We start from the raw sequence: 21,573 nt of genomic DNA, 5'->3' as shown, positions 1-21,573 counted from the left end.
CAGCCTCCCAGTACATTGCTTAATATTTATGTATTTGCATAGAGAGTGCTCATATTTTTAGAAGACTCCTTTCAACAACAGAATTGCTAGCCCCAGTTCATGATGCAAGCAAAACCTCTTAGCATATGCCTTTTGCTAAAAGGAAGAAAATTTTAAACTTTGAAATGGTTACATAGCATAAATAAGAGCACAACTGAGGAGTTAAATTCCTTCCAAATTACTGGTTTCTTCTGCTTGCAAACAAGACACGCTGTAGGTGATATTTTGCAAAAGACTATCCATTAACTAAGAATGATTGCTGACCTCGTACTTCGGAGTTTCAGTCCAGGAGTCTAACTGAAAAGAAAACGACAGTCCTCTGAAATTGAGGTGAAAGAGCTGCTCAGCTGAATTATACACTAAAACGGAAAAGAAAGTAAAAACAGAGTTACCAGAATATCAACTACAAATCCTCCAGTTCATATCGAACAGCACTTTCGTCACCTCAATGAATTTACTACATCTCAAGATGCAGGGGAAACACAATTACACAGGACAGTAACAGTTTTCCTTTTAATTCGTTGCACTAAAGACATAGCAATAAAAAAAAGTCTTAGATTCACTAAAGTAAGAGCAGCCTATGTCAGGCTGTCACCACTAACCCATCCCTAACGATACAATTATACAACACGACACAATCAGTTGTACCTTAATAGCCCTGAAGTAGTTTAAACAGCTACTGTTAGTACACAACAATTCTGTTTATTGTTATGTGAAACACTTATACAGTATTAACCAGAAAGTCTTTCAGGCAGATGTGCCCAGAACGCTGACAAATTCTGTATTTCACACCAGGAAGCACGTTCCTGAGGGGGAGCTCACCTCTCCTCCCCAAGAGCAGCTCCCTCTTGCATACCCCCATTCAGCTACCTGCGTTCCCGAGTAATATAGCACAAGAAATGCTTCAGAAACGCAGGTCCTAGGCCATTTACAGTGATAATTAAAAATAGTATCACCAAAAACACCAGCCAATCAGTCAGCTTTTACAAGAAGCAGTAATAAATTAGAACACGTGCAGACTTCCAGTTGTCATCACGTCACAAGATGTCCTGATTACACATAATCAACTATAAACAGCAATAGAAGTCATCCCAGTACTTATTCTAACAAGACATCCTGTTTTGTGAGACTGGGGAAGGCTTAAAAGAAATCCCACAAGACTGGGAGCTTGGAAACAATTTTGGAATTGACGGTACCAAACTTAAACTTGTGCCCAGTAGCTGCTGCAGGAAAATGCAGTGTCCCTGTAACACCCTGAAGTTGATTCATTTGCAAAACAGTTTGAAAATAGCAGAGGTAAAAAACAATGAAGAAACACTCCAACCAGGGAAGCTGCTTTCTTCCACTTTACCAAAGCAAATTGGTTCAATAATCTCTTTTTTTCTCACAAGTCTGTATTTAAGGTGACAGCACAGAGAGAAAATGCATATAAATACATTTTTTTTCTTTCCCCCCACAAAGTGCCTTTCAAATGTTCAACTTGGGAGACATGTCACGAGATATCTGGTCAATGCCAGACCACCCAGGATAGAAAAATAATAGTTGAGCAATAAGCATTAAGCTTTCAAAAGTCATCATTTGCCTTTTCTGCAGAATGTGCTGGTTAAGAGCATTTTCCCTGCTTGTCATTCAAAGGAAAACGTGTGGGGAAGAGGGAAATGTTTTGATCTGCAGGAAAATTACACAAATCTCTCTCATGTGATAAATTATGATGCATCTTTTCCAAAGCCCACAGCCAGCTGGAGAAGCATTTTTTCCCCTAGTCATGCCAAGTGTGATATCTGATTATACAAATCCCTGCATCAGTTCCCATCCCTGCAATGTTTGTTGATGCTTAGGCTTAAAGGGCAAGGAATGGTTTTATCCTGAAGAAGTTCTCTCATGTCTCACTCAAGACCATATGTTACAACCACATGACTGAACTAGGTAAGCCTTTTTATTATTATTATTATTTAAAAAATGTATTTACTACACAAGTACCCTGCAGAGTAAGTCTATTCAAAACTGCTGACAGAAGCAGACTTCCTCGCTGCTGCGCTCTGGGTGAGGGCGAGGGTTTGCCTTGCAGGAAAGCAGCAGAGCGTGACCAGCTGGGAAACGTTTCTGTAGAGCAGGACAGGACAAAGCCACCGACACCAGCAAGGCTGCAGAAGGAACCCAGCTCTGATAAAAGCAGAGGTAGATCCAATAGTCAAGTTTTCCTGGTAACAAGCACAAGACTCCTCTGGCACCTCACAGGAGCCTGGGCAACCTCCAAAGTCTCTGAGAGTTACACAGCGAGAAGACAGGATCTCCCCATCCTTGCAAGGCCACTGGGGCAGGAGGGAAGGATGTTTGGTTTTTTTTCTTTCTACCTTATGACTTCAGTTCAATCCCACAGCCTTTATCCATGCTGAACGGCACTTCGGCAAACAGCCACATCCACAAGGGCTCGGAACAGGATGCGATTTCAACAGAACCACTGGCAAGAGCAAGCACTTCCCAGCAGGAGGTCAGGTCAGAGAATCATGGAAATGTGGGATAAAATCTTGGCTTGGATGAAGCTGCTGACCTCCAAAGTGGTCATACTTCAATCAGCCCCATGACAAAGATACTACAATGTTTCAGGCTAACATTAGCCAAAAAGTAATGAAGCTGGTTGCAATTTTCCTGATGACTCCTCTTTTTTAAAACCACTGATCTGGCAAAAACAAAACTGCTCACTGAAGGTCGGTTTCAACACAAAACCATTGCTAACCTTTTGAAATATGTTTTGAAACTATCACTGTATCCTGTTGCAGGAAAGTTCTGCTGCAACCATCTTGGTTTTAAGTGAAAGATGACATTCTGTTTGAAGTTCTAGTGGAGGTAATGCACAGAGAAAAACAGCAAAATACTTTTAAACTGAAAGGGCTTGCATTGGGGTTTTGGAGGAGTATTGGTAGAGAGAAGAAAAGGGATGGTTATGTCATACTTTCATTTATGAAAACTGACATTTGGTACTTTGGTCACATCAAGAGGAAGGTCTCTCTTCCCACCCTTCTCTCCCTACTCCAGCTCAAGTTTTTGCGGGACATTAAAATCATCATCATCATCATCCCTCCTACATGCTGAAAACTATTCAGCATGGTTTTTTGCCTTTTCTATTTCAGGAAACAAAGAAACAAAAAGAGTTATCAAGATCTTTCTTGCATGATACAGTTCAAACTTTATATAGAGGCTTTATGTCCATTAAGTAGACTGTTAATGGAAGATACTGAATTTCCAGTGAGGAAACTGAATAAGCAAATGCACGAGTGAAATGGTAATACGGAGTCCAACATTAATAAAGACATTTTCCTATCAACCTGTCACTAGATGAAAAGATGTTATAAAAAATTATCATCAGGTGAAGCAAGTGTGGAAGTTTTCTTACCGGAAAATGATAAGTGCACAAGACCTGGCAAATTCAAAGACATGTGGTGCGAAGCTATGCTTTTAAGTGCTTGTACACAATTTTGTGCAGTAATAAAACATGCTATGGTACATGCAATGCTTACAGCTAGGTATTTATTTTTATGGTTGATCATATTACAATTTTGCAAGCACTTCTCTAAATATCTGCAAATAAGCCATTGTCACAGAACAAGCTAAAATTATAAACAGTCTTGTACATACTAGTTCTGTAATAGCTAACTCTAGTTCTCAGAGTTTCTAAGAGGAAATGTTAGGATCATGACCAAAGTGAAATTCAAAGAGGCTGATTCTGGTCCTTGGAGTATTATGGCTAGAAATCCTCCAAGGTTCATTTATCTCGATCTGATATCCATCTACTACAGTAGGCTTTTATGCAATTGTATTACTTCAGCCACATGACCCTCCACAGTCAATAAATCCTGTTCTGTAATGTGCAAGAGATTGCCTGCAGAGAACAGGGACAAAGACTGGATATGCAATTGCCATCAATCACAAAGAACGCTAGCCTATTTGGGATCAGCCTGGCTACTGCAACTGGACTGGGTTAAGCTAAAAATAGAAAATTATGCTCTAAAAAGGGCATCTTGCCTACATGGAGTTAATCTTCTTTCTTGTTATGCCACTTCATGGCTCATTTCTTGAAGGTTCCTGAGCAGTTTAATTCTAAATATCCTCTTAAAAGTTTCACCACTGGCTTATTTTCATCACGTAACAAACCCCTGAAATAAATTCTCCATTTTCCCATGTAAACAAGGAGCTTAAAGGTAGTGTTTTTCCTGCTACAGAAGTGGCCAACAGCCAAGCAGCTGTGCAAGTGTTAGAGTGGGTTCAGCCAGGTTAAACTTGTCCTGGTTCCAGTCACACTGCACGTAGGCTAGCTTCGCACTTCCCCAGTGCTCCCAGTAACAGGAAGGAGGCACAGTGAGATGCAAGCCAGCTACAGACACGCTCAAGCTTGGTCCTGTCCTAGTAGGTGTATAACCATGTTCTCAGAGCAGAGCTTGAGTAAACACTCCTGGCTGACTCCACACAGAGATCAGCCCAAATGTCTGTATGTTCATGGTATACTAAATCCCTGAGGGCACTTGACAGCTGACCATGCATAAGAACGTCTAAAAACAACACCATCAACAACAACGCTCACCATTTTCTGGTAGTGGCAGTTCAAACCAGATCATTAACGATACCTGAATGCACCACTCTGTGCCAATGACTCTCTGCCTCACTATTTCACTTGAAGAAAGTAACAATCCAACTTACAGTACATTTTACACGATATCCCAGCTATACGAATACAACCATTCTGAAGCACAACTTCAGATCATTTGACAACAAAAGCATCTACACGTTTCTCTAGGCAGACGTACAGGAAAGACTTCGTAGAAAGAAGCCTGTCAATCTACATGTACTTCTCAGAAATACTTCAGCTTACCTCCTGGATGTGTTGCTCCAAATGACTGATCAATTTGTTCTATGGTTGGAGCAATTGCCTGAGAGTTAAAATGGACACCACTGAAAAAGAAAACAAAACTAATCTGCCTTAAGAATACCAAACAGACACCTTAAACAGTTACTAATAGCAGTGTCACATGAAAATTGGAAGAACTCTCCAAGACTGAAAGAAAAAGTAAACTGGTAATTTAACCAAGGACTATGTTCAAGAAAGGATAATTATCTATATTCTTTTTTGACAGTTATTTTGGTTTTTTTTTTAACAAGAATATTTCAAAAAATGAATTTAAGATTAAAAAAAGGAGATAAACCAGCCACTGTAATCAAGAGGAAATAATGGGAGGTCTTCGATCACTTACCAATATTTTAACTTCACCTTAGTCAAGTCATAAACTTCAATCACCTGAAACAGAGGAAACACAAACATTACCATACTTCACACATTCGTGGATCAGTACGGAGGCAAATTCTTGTCAAAAGGCAAGATGAGCTAGTGCTGCTCGTTCCTCTCCTTAACAGAGCTCTGCTAGGACAAATCATATTGACAGAGACGAAATTCTGAAAACTGGCTCAGCAACTGCACATCTGGAACAGGTACGGAAGAACAACTATGGGCTCAGTACAGCACCTCCAGGTGGCGTGTAAATCAGTACTGACCTGAAGAAAGTAATCTTTTCACTAAAACATCGGCATCTTTATTTCTGCAAAGATTACTCTTAAGCAAGTTCAAAGGAAAGTAATACCAAAGGTTAGCTAATTAGGAAATCCTCTAATGAATGCCAAACAGTCGACCATTCCTTGGGTTCCTTTTATTACCCTGAAGAATGCCTGTGCAGGGTAGTAAGTCCCCGCACTGACTGCACTGTTCTAACTTTCCACCTCCTTCTGAAGTAAAAGATGAATGCAGCAAGACTAAGTAGTAGTATTCCACTTCAATACTACATCAAAAGACATCTACCAATCCCTCCAAGCATTACAGAAAATAATCAGAAGAGCAGCCCACAAAGAATCAGTGCAAGCCATAATACCGAGTTCTGATACTTATTAAATATTTTAGACCTTACTGAATATTCTCTTTGCAGGTAAGATTAGGAATGGATCCTCTGTTCTGAATACATTACTGCAAACATGCATCCGAGATTGATTTGATATGATTTTTATGTGATGTTACTTGATCTTGAGGCTAGACCGGGCTTTAAGCAGATCATTTTTGGCGAGTAATCATGGTCAAACACAAGCTTCTTCCAGCCTACATACGCGTTCCCGTGTCAGCAGGAAAAGGAAAATACGTAAAGCACATCATAACCACTATAAAGAAAAGGTAAAGTGCTTTTTATGGCTTTGTATAATTCTCCAGCAAATCACTGGCAGCTTTAGGAAGGAGTCTCTCTTCAGCTAGAGAATAAAGCAGAATTGCCAAGGGAGCTTGCTACCAAATGTGGCTTTAAAGCCTAAAAATACCACCAGCTAAGGAGGAAGTCTTGGTTTTGGAAGATGCCTGGCAAATAACCCTACATAAAACAACTTGCAATGCTTAAACCACTATATTTAAAAACAAAACAAGAAAAAAAAAAAAACACCACCACCAAAAAAACAAAAAAAACCCACATTTAATGGTACACTATTGACTCATAAAAAGTTGGAAGAGTTCTCTGAAGCACTTTGTTTGCTCGGGAAGCCCATGTGCGTCAGGATATAAGCAACAAGTACAGCACAAAACAAGTAACAAATGAACATTCTGGCAGAACCAACACAAAGAAGAGCAAAAAAAATTTTCTTCTTAATAAATATACGTTGAATTATGCTTCTTGGAAAAACTTGGTTATCCAGTATTTTAACTGAACTGCAGTTTGACATGTCCAGGTTTCCTTTACTGCACAGCTTGTTGAAAACAAAGGCTACTATGAAAGGCTAAGAATGATTTTACATTTTAGTGACCTTGCACATCTTCTTTTCACCCCAGAAAATGTTTCTGAAAATGGAGAAAACCATCCCACACATATATCCAGTCTTGCAGCAACTACCAGAGAGCAGCGAGCACTCTCAAAGTTCTGCGGAAACACTCTGCAGTGGTGGAAGACAAAAGCCTGAGTCAAACAACAAGAAGGAGCAGTGCAGGAGGAATTGCACATTGCACAAACAAGGTCCCTTGTGAGAGGGACCCTGACAGCAGCCAACAGGCACCAATTTGCCATCAGCCCTCCTTCCACGATTCCGACAGATCTATTCCTGTCAACAATTCTTTTTACCAACAGCAGAGGAAGTGCAAGCCAGCAAAACGTAAATGTAGTCAAAAGGTCTCATAGAAGTTATGAAAGACACATATACTGAAGAAACATTGCAACAGGCCACAGCACTAGAAGAAGATTTCTTTTTTAAACTACAGAAGCTACACTGACAAAAGGATTAATGTGATTCTTCCTATGTACAGATGAACAAACAACTGAGAAGACCAAGGATCATCCAGTGATGGGTTTACCATGCAGCCAGAGGCAGCTGGTTTAAATGATTAAGACCCGATGTTTTGTCATACTCACTGTTTTGAGAATTACTACTGAGTAAGACTCAGAAATGTTCGAGTATCTACTAACCAGCAATAACAGACCAATGCTGTCAAATCTAACTCTTTCTCCACTTCAGAGACAGTGTGCACAAGAGGCCTTGTTGCTAAAATTCATAGCAATGTTTTCAGAACCTGGTCCTGGATTTACTCTTCAACATTAGCTCACGATAGTAACGAGTTCTGCAGTGCTTTGGCTGCTGAAGGTGAGCAGAGAGACTATGCACAAGCCTTCCTCCCTCCCTGAAAAAGAGGGAGGAAACTTTTTAGGAATATTGCTGTGGGTTTCTTCCTACACCAGCTTCTTTGGGTCTGCCAAGACTTTCCATTTTAGTAGCCTGTATTTCAATCTCTTTCTCACAACCAAATCTAATAGCAAGTGTGTATTAAAAAATCCAACCCAAAGAAAAAAAGACATCCTTATTTTTCCAGTTTTGCTGCTGCTGAGCAACACTGAAAACACGGAGTCATACCATCTTAAAAACAGGCAGTACTTATTCCACACCTACGCTATTCTTCAACAAGTCCTGTTGCTCACTTCTGAGCCAATCCCATAGAGTTTCTTCTGCAAAGCTTTCTGAACACTTGTATAAAAGTAAGTTTCCACAGCATTGTATGCTTTTACACAGCTTTACTACTCACAGTGGAAAGAAACAAAAGGTATCACTAGACAGACCAGTGAACCACAACATACCAGAAGAGACTGTTTTTTCTAATTTTTTTTTTAAAACAAACCTAAAAACACATATCAAAAGAGTTTGGGGTTTTTTTCTGTTTTTCCTTTAAAACAAATTTTAAAAACACATTGTAGAGAAAGGTGAGAAGAAAAGCTCTTGCATAGTTCTCAGGTGTTGAAATGACAACTCAAAAACTGGAGACGAAGAGACATGGCATACACCAGTTACAGCACTTCAAAAACACTACAAGATTGCAACATTCCAAAAAACATCAGTAAGCAAGCCATGCACTTGAGGTGATTATGTCAGTTGAGTTTAGTCCCCTTAGGAATGAAATACAGTTTGGAAAGATTTCATACAGCAGGTATAGCTTACAATGATAAAGATCGATCTGACAAAGAGATTTTTCAAGACATTCTCTTAAAAATTGTAAATTCACACATGCAATCTGAATAATTAAGTTGTAAATCTTCACAAAAATAAAAAACCCATTATTAGAGAATAAGTTCATGAACAGAATCTACCATAAGGCATTTACAAATTGAAATCTGGCAAACGAATGCTCAGTTGTCCCCCATCTGAGCGCAATTTGAGCTGACAATTGTTCTTCAAAATGTGTACTTTCATAGTTAATATAAAAGATACTTTGAAAAAGACAAATATAAACATACCACGGTGTTACAAGTTACTACTAGAGAAATAATTACTTCCAACAATTACTGATTTCGGCTTGCCATTCAACAATTTAATGTACTCATTTAAAGTATATGAAGAGCTCCAGTTTCAGCTGACAGCACACTGCTACACTTTTATAGTCGTTTTTGGGATAAAGCACTAGGCTGACGTTTTGCTGCTGGTTTTATTGGAGATACGAGTGAGTAAGGGGAACAAGGCTCCACCTACCACTGTTGGATGTGAGCATCATATTCTAGACTTACTTAAAGGGTAAGCATTTCATTTTTTAGCATCGCATTTAACCCCACACTTGTGCTTTCAAATGACACACAGCACAGCAGTTAGAGGAGTACACTCTCATCCAATTAGCTAAATCAGCACCTGGGCACTTCGGTCACAGAGAGATTTATGCACACCAGGTGAGAACCACACTGACAGTTGTTCAGCACAGCTGGTCCTGCCAGAAGGACCACCCTGAACAACTAAGAAGTTACACAGAGATATTTTAAATGTTTCAGTTAAGAGAGCTTTTCAAAATTTTGTACTGATCTGGTCATCTCTTTTCAGTCCCACAGTCACCCATTTTGTCAGAGTCACCCACTCTGTAAGCCTAACTCAACTGAAAACTAAGAATAGGACGAAGTCCACTTTCAAAAATAAAATGGCAGCATAAAGGAACAAGCTGAGCAGAAAATAACGCTGTCTGGTTTGCATTAACAAATGATCTGATTTCAAATCCTAGGCTTAGCTTTAGTGTGGCCTTTTGCAGCTTCTGCTGCAACTTGAGACAAGATGGGCAAGCGAGACCACACCAGACCATCGTACTCCTATGGCACTCACTCTCCAGAGCAGTGTGAAAGTGTCTTAATCCTATAAACAAAGATTTAACCCCCAAACCAAAGAACTGCAGTGCTTTATCACAAGAGAGCACTATATATGGCAAATTAAATGTCCAAGAGAACCACATACTTATGCTCTGTAAGTGTCAATATATCCTAGGGTTTTGGTTTGCATTGTTTAGTTTGCAGGAAGGGTGTTTTGTTACCTTAAGTCTCTGATTGAAAGCATCAAACAGCAGTTTGATTCCATCCTGAGTCAGGTTAAGGATGAGGTCATGGCTAAGAGGTGACTGTAAAACAAACAAACAAAAAAAAAGCGTAGGCTTTTAATTTCAAGGCTTCTTTGTTAAGATATACATCATTGTATAAATTAGTTACTTTGGAAAAACAAAATTGCCTCAGAAAACCACCACTTGTTCAATGATAAGCATGACGAAAACGCATTTGGCCAAACCTCTCCACCCCTTCTGCTTCCTTATGACAAAAAACACAAGTGCATGTGTAAGATCTGCACCGTGTAAGAACTCCCAAAACAGTAGTTGCCCATTACTTTAAGGGGTGGAGGGCACGGGAACAAACTCCACACCTGGAAAATAGAAACATTGTGCAGAGACAGTCTGTTGCATTCTCAGCACACAAAAATAACACCCCATCTCACCCAGCCTTGCATCAGAACCAAGCATACACTTGACAAAAAGATGGTGAGAGGGTTTTCCACTTCAAAAATCAAAAAGTGTCAGAGGATTTTTCAGGCCTCAAAAGGAAGGCTTCAGACTCCTATGTTGTGAATTTAGGTTTCCTTAGTTACTGTGAATCATAACAACTAAAGGCTTAATTTGCAGTCTGCTGGAGTCAATAGGAGACATTCCACTGGCTGCACTGGTGTCTGTATAGGCTCTACGCCATCTCAGTCTGCTGCGACGCTGTGGAAGCCGCTCACTCCTGTACTGGTACAATCCACGCATACACAGTCAGTTGGCACTAATTCAGCTATTTGATCGTGTACCATCTAAAGCACATTTGCTTCAAAAAGCTCTACCCTCCACAGCTGTCTCAGAGGAGAAAAAGGGCTGAACAACAGGCAGGCAGCAATATTCATGCCCTAAAACTGCCCTAAGCAGTCATCTAGCAGAAGACAGAATGAGGCTGGGACATCTGGGGCACGTACAGGCTTCTAACGCAAGCAGCCACACCATACGGCCCTCTTCATGAATTAAGCATAAGCTGTCTTAAAAACTGTTATTCTCCCCTTTGCTCTACTGGGAGAAGGCCTGTGTTTTGACTGTCAGAAGTCTAACTTTCATCCTAAATTTTCTCATATCAGCACTGTCTCCTAGCCTGGATACTTTCTGTGCATTCTCACATGTGCCTTGCACCCCTTCCCAAACCATGTATTTCAGTGATCAGATCCCAGACGTCACATTGCTAGGTCAAAACAAGCCACAGGACTTTCTATCTCCCATGACGCAGATTTCCCATTCCCCTTGGTCACTCCCATAGCTTTTCTTGAAGCAGGTTCAGCTCGAGCTCATCCTCCAACAACGGTGATCTGGTGTGTAAGCTGTCTCCTAAATGAAACCTTCAGAGCACCTTGCACAAAGGCATCAATACTTCACCACTGCTGGCAAATTTTTACAGTACTGTGTAGAATTGAAGCAGCGCGGCAATACAGCCATGACCCTGAGATAAAAAAGGTCTAATGCTGATCCTGATGATCTTTTTAAAAATCCCTTATAAATCTAATTTAGAAAGGCTACAGATAGAACAAAAACAAAAAAAAAAAAAGCATGTGTCATGTTGTATTTAAATATACCAACAGAGTTCTTCCAATATGGGATATGCTCTGCATTTCACTGGTTTCTATGCAGAATTTGCATTCCAAAATTAATGAGAGCATTACAAGTACTTTTGGGTGGGTGGAAAAACCACCCCAAATGTCTGAGGAAAAGCTTGATAATTAGTACAGCAAATAGCTTCTCTTCTGTGCTGGCATATTTTCTAATAGAAGGAAAGTTTCAAGGGCACAAATTTAGTTCATGTGACTTTTAATACACAAAACAGAACCTCAAGTATGAAAGATGATGCCAGGAAGCCACGGGAGAGTCCATCCTGAAGGATGCAGCTCAGCAGCACAGTTACACTGCTAATCCACATAAAGCCACAGGAAAAACTGTTATCACTGAACAATCCCATCAACACCAATCCAGAGGAAGAGACTTAGGAAAACACACAAAGGCAATTAAGTACCCCACTTAAGAATTTAAACTCCTTTTTGGTCTGTTTAAGTCACAGAAAAGGGTTCATTAAGCTTTTTTGGCACCATTTGGCCATCTCATTTATGTCAAGTTAAAGAGAGTGCTGTGGGCAGACCTAATTGCATTTAATTGTCATATAAATTTTGAAAGGAAATACTCATTGCTGGAGTTCCAGAAACAGAAATTTAGAGCTTTGGATGCAACAACTTTAAATTAGATTTACTCATCATGCTCAAAGGCATTATTTTAGAAAGCACAGAGGAAAGACATGAAGGCTGTTCAGGTACAGTTCAGCTAGATAAGAGCAGTGCATGACAAAGTTTATTTAAAGCTTTGAATCTTTTAAGAACTGCAGCAGCAGCTCACAAAGCACATGATGTTCTGCACGAGGGTGAGGATATAGCCAGACAGTCGACTGCAGGGCCTGAGTGGCACGTGGAAGAAATTGCACCAGTATCAGGTACTAAATCAGAACAATATATAGAAGAAAAAAAAAAAAAAAAAAAAAAAATCACAGCACAACTGTTCCACAAATTTGGGAACTACTATTTTGTTGGACAATGCAGATGTTAAAAACATCTTTACATTTATTACAGTTTGAGGAGAAAAACCCTATCTCTGTCCCCCACAGACAGAATAAAAATTCAGCATACATGGTCAAAGTACAATGTAGCTTTCCAAGAGGTGTAAAAAGCCAAGTGCAGTATACTTTGCTTTCTAGCACTGGACCACTAATTCTTTTGCGATTCTGCAAACCTGAGAGGAATGTGAATCTCATCATTCATCTAAACAAACCTAGAAATAATTCTGGAATGCCCTGTGATAAGAAAAACTGAAAAACCTGCAAAGCATACAAAAACCAAGGAATGCATTCACTGCCAGGCGGATGCTCCCATGCCTTAAGTACAAGGAGCTTGATTTCTAATTCACAATTCAGTCATCATAAAACCCATAAATCTACATAATGTGAAACAAAAAAAGGATAATTCATTTAAATACATGAAATATGTATCCAACACCAGAGTCAAGCTTGTTCCTTAGCCTTTCAGTATTCACTGCAAATGCACGAGGCCTCCAGCAGTATCTCCACACAAACTGGCATCCTAGCAGACTTTGCCTTGTTGCTTGATGCAAAGATCTGTAAGCTACCACATAAGAACATAATCTTCTGATAAATGTGCATTTCACGTAAAACATTTTGAGAGTCACAATCCTCCTTTGTCTCATATCCTCTTCCTTCAAAGTAAAGGTGGTGTCTAACCCGTTTTATTTTATCTAGCAGAAAAGTTTCACTTCTAGGTCCCATTTTGATAGAAGCCAACTGCATTAGGAACTTAACACTTAGTTATGAAGGGTGATTAAAACATCTACAGCTGGTTTAAATTTTTGCATCTGCTTTCTGCAAAAAAAAAATTGCAGATCCAGAGAGAAAACGTGGAAGCCTTTTCAGGGCATCATCACTGAATTAAACAAGAAAGCGGAAAGTAATGAGTGATTTGGTACTTCAAAAATACTGCAGTGCTTGACAAGGATAACGTAAAAAAAAAAAAAACAGATTTAGATTATCCAGCTGATTACAGAACATTACCCTTCTTAAAAGAAAAACAATACTAAGCCACCACTGCATGTACAAACCTGATACCTGTTAAATCACTGCACTGTGCTGAGGATTATTACACTTGACATGAAACCGTTATAAAAGCTACACCTCTGATGTGGTGGCAACAATGGGGTGTAATTCAATTTCAAGCAGCTCCACAACTCGTACAAAACATACGTTAGCATGACCCAGCATCAGTATATCACCTAATGCCTTAATTCTGGGACACAAGGAGGAGAACGGCCTGGCCAGAGCACACACCACTCACCTGCTCACTGTAGAGAACCTGGACATTTTTGATAATGCGACAGTGTTTCTGAAGGATTGCCACAGCCTGAGCCAACGGCATTCCTGTAAATAAAAAACAGTTGCACGTCTTCAGTTTGGAGACCAGCTAGCAATGTTTTTAACAGAAAGGTTACAGATGAGGTAACAGAGCTGCCATGAGCAAACAGGGCATTACAACAGAAAGGTGTGCAATCAGCACACAAGCCTACCTGACTCACGGGATCAGCACAGACCTGTTTTCTTGAAACAGAAAAGTCATTGTTTATCTCCCAGCTTGTTAGGCGTATACGAAAGAAAAGGATCTCTTGCCACAGAATTAAACAGCAAAATTCAGGCAGAAAAAGCAGAGATCTTTCTACAATGTGTGCACATTTTTTTTCTGGTTTTTTTTGGGACAACAATCTGACAACGGACAAAATAGCCTGTGTCGAACTCCCCCAGAGCTGGCTAGAGCACCCCTACACACACTCAGCAGGCTCCGGGATCACATTTTATGGTGCACCCTTTATCAAGCTTGATTAAGGACTGGGTAGTCGGACAAGGTAGATACAAACACTAAAACGGGGCGATGATTCTCCTCAGACCTAAGAGGCCACATTAGCTCCTGACAGGGCTACATTTGTGTCAAGGAAGGAACTTTATCTTCTCAGTTTATGGACAAGATAAACATACTAAACAATTTGGTTCAATTGAAGTAATAAACTTAATAATAATTCACCTTCTAATACAATTTCAAGGGGTCTTTTTGTTGTGTTTTTTTTCCTCTTCAGTGTGTATCTTATCTTTACAGCTATAAATTTTTGAAAGTGGAATGAAACGGCTGATACTGCAGAAAGAGGAGCACCACATCATCTCATCTTTTATCGCACTTAAAACCTTTGTTGCCTTTCCAATGAAATGGGATCATGTTCCTGGATTCAAAGCAGGCATTTATAAAGAGAGGTTATGAGCTCATAATTGTGAGTTCTATTTCCCTACTAATTGTTGCAAATCAATTTAGATTAGTTATCTGGCATTTTATTTACATTTCTTGCCCTGTTCTTCCCTATTCCTAGTTTTTAAACATTAAGAAAGTTGCCTTGATTACAGAAAATTTACCGCGGGACCTACACTTTTATTTCGTTAACAGTTCAGGCAGTCACAGTTTTAATTACTAGCTACACCTCTCAAACTCAGACTGTCCATCATGTTCCAAAGCACCTTCTGCACATTATCTACAGTACCAAAGTGAGGAAACTCCCTCTCTCCTACCTATACATATAAATATATATATAAATCACCATAGGTGCTGCTTTCATATAATACTAGCATAGCACTAAATAAGAAAATTATTATTTTCACTGTCGCACTAAACTACATGCCTGCCATGCCCATACTTTGCAGCTTTTCTGCAATTATGAAACCAAGTTTTGGCAAAACAGGCTCATAGATTAGAACTACAGTGACTCAGTCTGTAAATTCCAGATACAACTCTTTCTGTGAAATTGTTTTTCACATTAGCCGTTAGCCCTGAAAACAGATTTATTTTTTTTTTACAGCTAGAAATTGTATACCAGAAGATCATATAAAATAAAAAAGAATAGTTATTATTTTAATTATGGTAATAAAATTAAAATGTACACAGCCACACAATAAAGCAGCACTGCTTCCTATTATCTAGGAACAACAGCCTTGTAGTCAGCAGCTGAGTTTTAAAAAGAGAGTTATTACATATTAGATAATATTTTCAAAATGGCACAGAAACATATATAACGGCAAGAACCTATGGTCAAAGATGCCGCTGTGAGTGTTTCACATTTCATAACTCAGTAAAAAGTTATGATTCCAAAAAAAAGTAAAGATGATTTACAAGTATAAACCCCATTTTCAAAGTCAGTATTTTTAAGAGACTTGGAGAGGAAAGACTATGAGCTCTTACAAAAAAAAAATAAAAATAAAAAAAAAAAAAAAAAACAAGTGGCAAAGGCTCAAGCGAAGCCAGTGAACAAGCTGACCGAATCTATAGGCTGACAGCAAGCGTCAGAAGTAGGCACGGTTTCAGTAAAAAGCATGTGGTTTAAAAAAAAAGTGTGCACAAACACGAAGTTCAGTTTGTAGTCCTATGTAAACTGATGCAATCCCGGGTTGGTAAGTGTGCAAACAGATGGCTCATGTGACTCTCTTACTCAGAGCTTTCTCAAGCTGGAAGCAAATGGACACGGACTGATTTTGATCAGTTTTCAGCAACTGAGAATCCCGCAGATTTTGCCACGCAGTTGCTTAGCACAACTGCAGTGAGCAACTTAAGTTCTCCAAGTTCACAGAACCTAAAACACATGTGGAAGAGCCAGTGTCCTCCCTTTGCCTCCATTAGCAGAGAGCCAAAGGAGGAGCAAAGAATCTGGGTTGTTTTTCTCCACCCTTCTCATGCACACACACAACACCCCCTTTTCCTCAACATCCGTCAGCCTTTGCAGTCAGAGAGGAAAACAAAGAATTCTTTTTCCCCCTGCTCTCCAGTCAGGGGGAACGGGGAAGTGAACATGGTTTCCAGCACATCAGACAGTCAACCCAACTGAGCCCTGGCAAATAACGCCCACGAAGATCAGTGCTGGGACCCTCCTATCACAAACTTTTCCATTTTCTGAACGCTGGAGCAATACGAGCAACACGGGACACTCCTCCTCTCACATACACTGGCCATGGACAACACGGCTGGAAGCTTTAGTCTACGCTAAGACCATGTGTCTTGAGGGCGAGGCAGGCAGAGGAGCGAATAAAAATTAAAAAGATTAAAAAAAGAAGAAATTCCAAGAGAAGATGAATTGTAACACATCAAATAAAGAGAAGTGAAACTTAGGAAAAGAAAGTACAAAAAGCAAGAGAAATGCAAGTGTGCCTTAGAAATTATGTATTTCAAATGCTAATAACACAGCTATAAGCACTACAGAATAAGTATTTAATTGCTCTCCTTTAAAACAGCAGGAATGCAGCCCGAGAAGTGCAGCGACACAGGTACCTAGTTTAACACAAAACTCAGCCTCGGTTAAATTTTTTATGCTCTGGTCACATAGTGAGTCAATACTGCAGCCAGAAATAGAATCCAAAAACTCATGTAAAAAATTTTCCTGGCATTTCCCCTCAGTCATCTCCAGTGTGGGCACAATACTGGAAGCCAGAGTCAGCAGCAGGTCAGGAATACTGCCATTAGCTCGGCTAAGAGCGGATCTAAACAAACGAGGAGTGGAACACCGCTGGCAGGGGGAATCCCATTTACACCGGCGCTTCCAGCCTCGCTACCACCAACGCAGCTGAACCAGCTTTATCAGCAGGGACAGTTTTCACACAGTATCGCCAGCGCAGGACAAAGTCAAGTGCCTTAATACCTAGTCAGCCTCCTGCTCTATACCAGCAGGTCATGCTAATTATATATTAGACGCATCACGTGGTGGCTATGTTTACTCCAGGAATTACAGCGGAGTTTCCTCCCTCTCACATCTATGTGTGTGTGTACACACAGAGACATGGTATATAATTTTAACCATGAGACTGCAATTAACGGGCTTCTTTGGAGGTTCCTGGGAAAATGAAAATAATGTTCTCTCTTCCTTTTTTTTGTGTTGTTTTTTGTTTTTTTTTTTTATAAAGGGAATGGGGGGGAGTCAGTACTAGGTATTTATGAAGCTTGTCAGGTTGTAGAATTCGAGACTGCATTTCTTTTCAGGCAATACAGGCACTAAAGGATTCTAGAAGGTCACGCAGAGCCAAGAGAGCACAGTAACGTGTTAGTGGCATAAGGAGATCACCCAGATTTCAAAGGGTGGGACTTGGGGCACTATAATTAGCCTCCAAAAGCCATTCTAACGCTCCCTGTAACCATCGAGTTGTACTTAACTTTGCAGTCACAGCAGCACAAACAGCCCTTTGTGTTTGATGGTATTTGTATAAACAACTCCACCTCACAGCACCCCTCCTCTGGTGCCACCCAAGTTCATGGGAGCTGTGCAACTGTTTTTAAGGAACAGTCTGTCCCCCTGCTGTCACCAGTGACAACAGCAGAAGTAGAAACGTAACTCAAGTTCTGGCTGCCGTTAACACCAGCAGAACTGCTACTCCCATTCACCATGCTTTAGACAGAGCAACAGCAGAGACGGAAAACGGAAAGAGCCCGACACTGATATCTCAATCACTCGGAAAATGTGGCAGCTACTCTATTTTCTGAGAGTTTTAAGGACTTTCAGTATCTGTTAGGAAACACAGGTCATCTGAAGAATCCGTACCACCCAAGTTTCAACTGGACATTTAAGTGCCCTAGGCTGAGCACCAGCCAAATTTCCATCAGCTGGGGAAAGTTCTTTCTCCTCGCAGCAACCAGAGCAATGGCTGGGAAGGAAGGGCCTCTCAGAGAGATGACACAGTAAGGGCCATCGGGGGGAGAAATACTTGTTATCTAACCCTGAGGAAACCTCTCAGAAGTTTACTTGCTCCACTATAATGTCACAACCCAGCAACACACAAAGAAGTTGTGAAACTCAACTCCTGCTTGTGAAGGGTTTGTACAGAAAAGCACAGTACTTACGCCAAGTGCCAGCGCACAGCTGAAGATGCTGATGTCGCCTGACAGACATTCAGGTGACAGTACATCCACGCCTCCTCTTTTAGGAGTCATTTAAAAAAAACTAACAGCTCAAGACGGCAAGGCAAGACAAAAGAATATAAACGAGTAGAAGAAAGCACACAAGCTGGTAAACAAAGCACAACTCAGTGTGTGAAAGCTAAAGATGAGACAAGGGAATCCTTAAAGCTTACAACCGTTTGTTTTGGTTTTTTTTGCGACAGAGCAAGGTGAGCTTTGACTCTCTCTCCCCCTCACTCTTGCAGCTCCCTGAAGCGTTGGGAGAGCCGGGTCCAGAGGGGACCCGAATCAGGCACACGGGGCCGCGGGCTGCCGGGCGAACTCCCCGGGACACGGCCGGACGCACTTACCCAAGGTGAACTCCCATTGCTCGTTCCCCAGAGACCGCTCGGGCACCACCTCCAGATCTAGCATTGGCTCGGGCAGGGCGGAGGCCGCGGGCTGGCAGGGCAGGGCACCCGGGGCTGCGCCGGACCTCGGAGGGAAGCAGGAGGGAAGCTGGCAGCCGGCCCCCACACCCCCCGGGGGGCGGCGCTGAGTCACAGCGGAACCCCCCGGAGCCGGGCTGTGGGGAGGGGGAGGCCCGGGCACCGCCACCGCAGCAGCCGGTCCCCCCCGGTCCCCGTCACCGCCTCACGGCCCCGCCGCCTGCACCCCCTCCCCCCGCCCGCCCTGCCCGGGCCGGCCACCGAGCGTGGGCAGCCGCTGTCCCGCCCGCCCGCCCCCCGCCCCGAGGGAAGGGGAGCCGCCGCCGGGCCCCGCCGTACCGACAGCGGCCCCCGCCCGCCGGGGGAGGGGAGCGGGGGGGTTACAACCCCCCTCCCCCCCGCACCGCGGGGCCGCGACTCACCTCACTTGCGGCTGCTGAAAAAGTGCTTTGCAGCTGTCGTCAGGCGAGCCCGCGCGGGGGGGCGGGGCGGAGTGGAGGGGCGGGGCCATAGGAGGAGCGCCCCGCCCCCAGGCCGTGGGGGAGAGGGGAAGGTGTCGGCCTGGCGAGGGGGAGACCGCGGGTTCGAGTCCCGCCCCTGGAGCCTCGGGGTTGCCCTGGGGATGGTGGGTCCAGCCCCACCGCCACCCCCTGTCCTTGCTTCCAGACCAGTGTCAGACCTACAGCACAAGCCCTAACTGCACTCTGTCACGGCGTCCACCATAAGCTCAGGATTTCAAAAAAAAAAAAAGAACAAACCCAAAGCAACACTGTTGCATCCAGTTTTTCCGGTTGAATGGCCAGGGTGGGGGACAAAGGCGTGGGGGAAGGAGTTAGGGAGAAATTAGTCAGTGGCACGAGCAAGGGTACTGGAATAAGCTCAGGAATGACTCAGTGAGGAAGAAAGTCGTAATGAGCTCCCACCCAGGGGACCTGAGCTTTTTTCCCTAAAGAAGTCCGACCTTCTCCCTGGGGAGGTGGGTGCCATGCGTGAACCTGCTTTGCCTGGAAGACTCAGGCACAAGCAGCCGCCACCCACGCAGCAAACGAGGACAACACAGCTCACCCATGGCGCCGAGATGCTGCCACTGCCTTGGACGCCCCGCGTCAAACCATCGTCCATCTTTATGGCAGAAATTCCGTCCAAGATGAAGGAAGTGGAAGAGCGGCGATTTGCTCTTCCCTCCTGCCGGAGCGGATGCCTGCCGTGCCGACACGGCTTTTGCACGGCGAAGCATCGCGCTTTGCTCTCTGAAACCCAGCCTAGGCTGGCGGTGCAGGCACCGCTTCCACACCAGCTGCCGAGAAAAGCTGGCCATTCCACTTCCAAACAACTCGTTTAACAACCAGTATGTATTAATATACTACAACAGGCATAGTCACACCTCTCTTTCCGTGGTTAGACCAAGCCGTTGCTGGTGGGGGGAATCAAAGCATTAAAAAAGCAAAGCCTGGCGCATTCAGGAGCGGGGCCTCGGGCAGGCTCCGCTCTGAACACCACCTTTCTCAGCATCTGCCTGTGAAAGGAGGACAGGTTTTAATGTCTACAGTGTGGAGCGAGCCCCAGGGAAATTAGCTTTCCCTTGAAGTCATCTGCATGTTGCTCTATTTATTATTCATGCCTTGCTTGGCTTTTTTTTTTACATCTAAGCATGGTGACATCTTAATATGCTGAAAAGTGCAGGGGTGCTGCCAATGTTTCCCCTTCCTTCCAGCCCTCTGACACATCTTTATTGGCTCAAAAAGAGAAATTGGCCTTTCCTCTCCCCGGAGCACGGGCTGAGCCTTCATCAGGAGCCGCCTGCGGTACTCCAGCTCACCATATATATATATGTACTGACAACCATAAGGAACGTACTTGAGAGGAGAAATACCTAGCTAGAAATCTTTTTATACTCCATTTATTTAGTGGAGGATGAAGCACACCCCAGCACCCACTTTTAAGCAGGCCCAGGGCGCACGCACCCCTTGGTTCATGTGGAAAGCAGGCAGAGGGAGATCGGCCGGGCTTCACAGAAACTTTTCTCCAATTTCTGTGCTGGCTGATGTTCTTGGAACGCCCAGTGCTGCGAACTGGGGAAAGCTACAGGCTGGGCTTTCGTTACAAAAAAAAAAAAAAAAAATCAGTATCCTTTGAAAAAGAATATTTGAAGTGTGAGCTGAATTCCCCGTGTGGTTTTGGAGATTAGAAAGCAAGGAGAAAAAAAATAAATCCTGAGCTAACTGATTTCTGGATGTGCCTTTACCCTGCCATCACACATCACCCCAAACCCCGGCCCAAGGCAGAGGAGGGCTGGGCGCTGCCGAGGCCGATGCCCGAGCCACCGCTGCCTCCCACCCCACTGTGCCGGGGCTTTGCTCTTTGAAATAATAACTGGGGTGTTGGCAAGCGGCTGTCATCTCTGAGCTCAAACTGCAGTCACAGGGAGGGCAGAGCAGAGCAGAGGTGCAGGTGGGGGCAGCGGGCGCGTTGGACCCTTTCCAGTTGACAGCAGTGGTTACCCCAGGGCCAGGAGGGAGGTCCTGGGGCGCGAGCATGGAGCAGCAGTAAATCCCGCTGCAGCATCCTGAAGGAGACTGAGCACAGGCACAGCCGGAGACGGAGCGTCTCCACCACCCAGCCCCAGCCTGCTGCTTCCCCGGGTGCAGGAAAACACCCCTCACGCAGCAAAGGCATCCTCCAGGTTCCCAGAGAGGTTGGTTGCCTTTCA

At 42.9% G+C, this 21,573-nt stretch overlaps 1 protein-coding gene across 7 annotated transcripts in view; it reads right to left on the bottom strand.

Annotated features, from left to right (window-relative positions):
- Positions 1-19,303, bottom strand: part of PHAF1 (phagophore assembly factor 1) — a 36,727-nt gene extending 17,424 nt beyond the window's left edge. For 5 of the 7 annotated variants that reach the window (XR_015260013.1, XR_015260014.1, XR_015260012.1 and 2 more), the window contains exons 1-6: positions 18,786-18,945; positions 13,801-13,883; positions 9,884-9,967; positions 5,286-5,329; positions 4,907-4,986; positions 304-398 (exon numbers count right to left, since the gene is read on the bottom strand). Coding sequence is in view for 4 of the 7 variants with exons in the window: in XM_010125975.2 (XP_010124277.2) it covers positions 304-398; positions 4,907-4,986; positions 5,286-5,329; positions 9,884-9,967; positions 13,801-13,883; positions 18,786-18,849 (450 nt within the window). In the remaining 3 variants the exon portion in view is untranslated. The other 2 variants (XM_086758118.1, XM_086758117.1) reach the window with 2 other exon arrangements.
- Positions 19,304-21,573: the final 2,270 nt, after the last annotated feature.

This window comes from Chlamydotis macqueenii, chromosome 13, assembly GCF_036417535.1.
Source record: "Chlamydotis macqueenii isolate bChlMac1 chromosome 13, bChlMac1.mat, whole genome shotgun sequence".
Taxonomy (NCBI): Eukaryota; Metazoa; Chordata; class Aves; order Otidiformes; family Otididae; genus Chlamydotis; species Chlamydotis macqueenii.
Note: the sequence above shows the minus strand (reverse complement) of the source record. Positions and strands in the feature narration are given on the sequence as shown.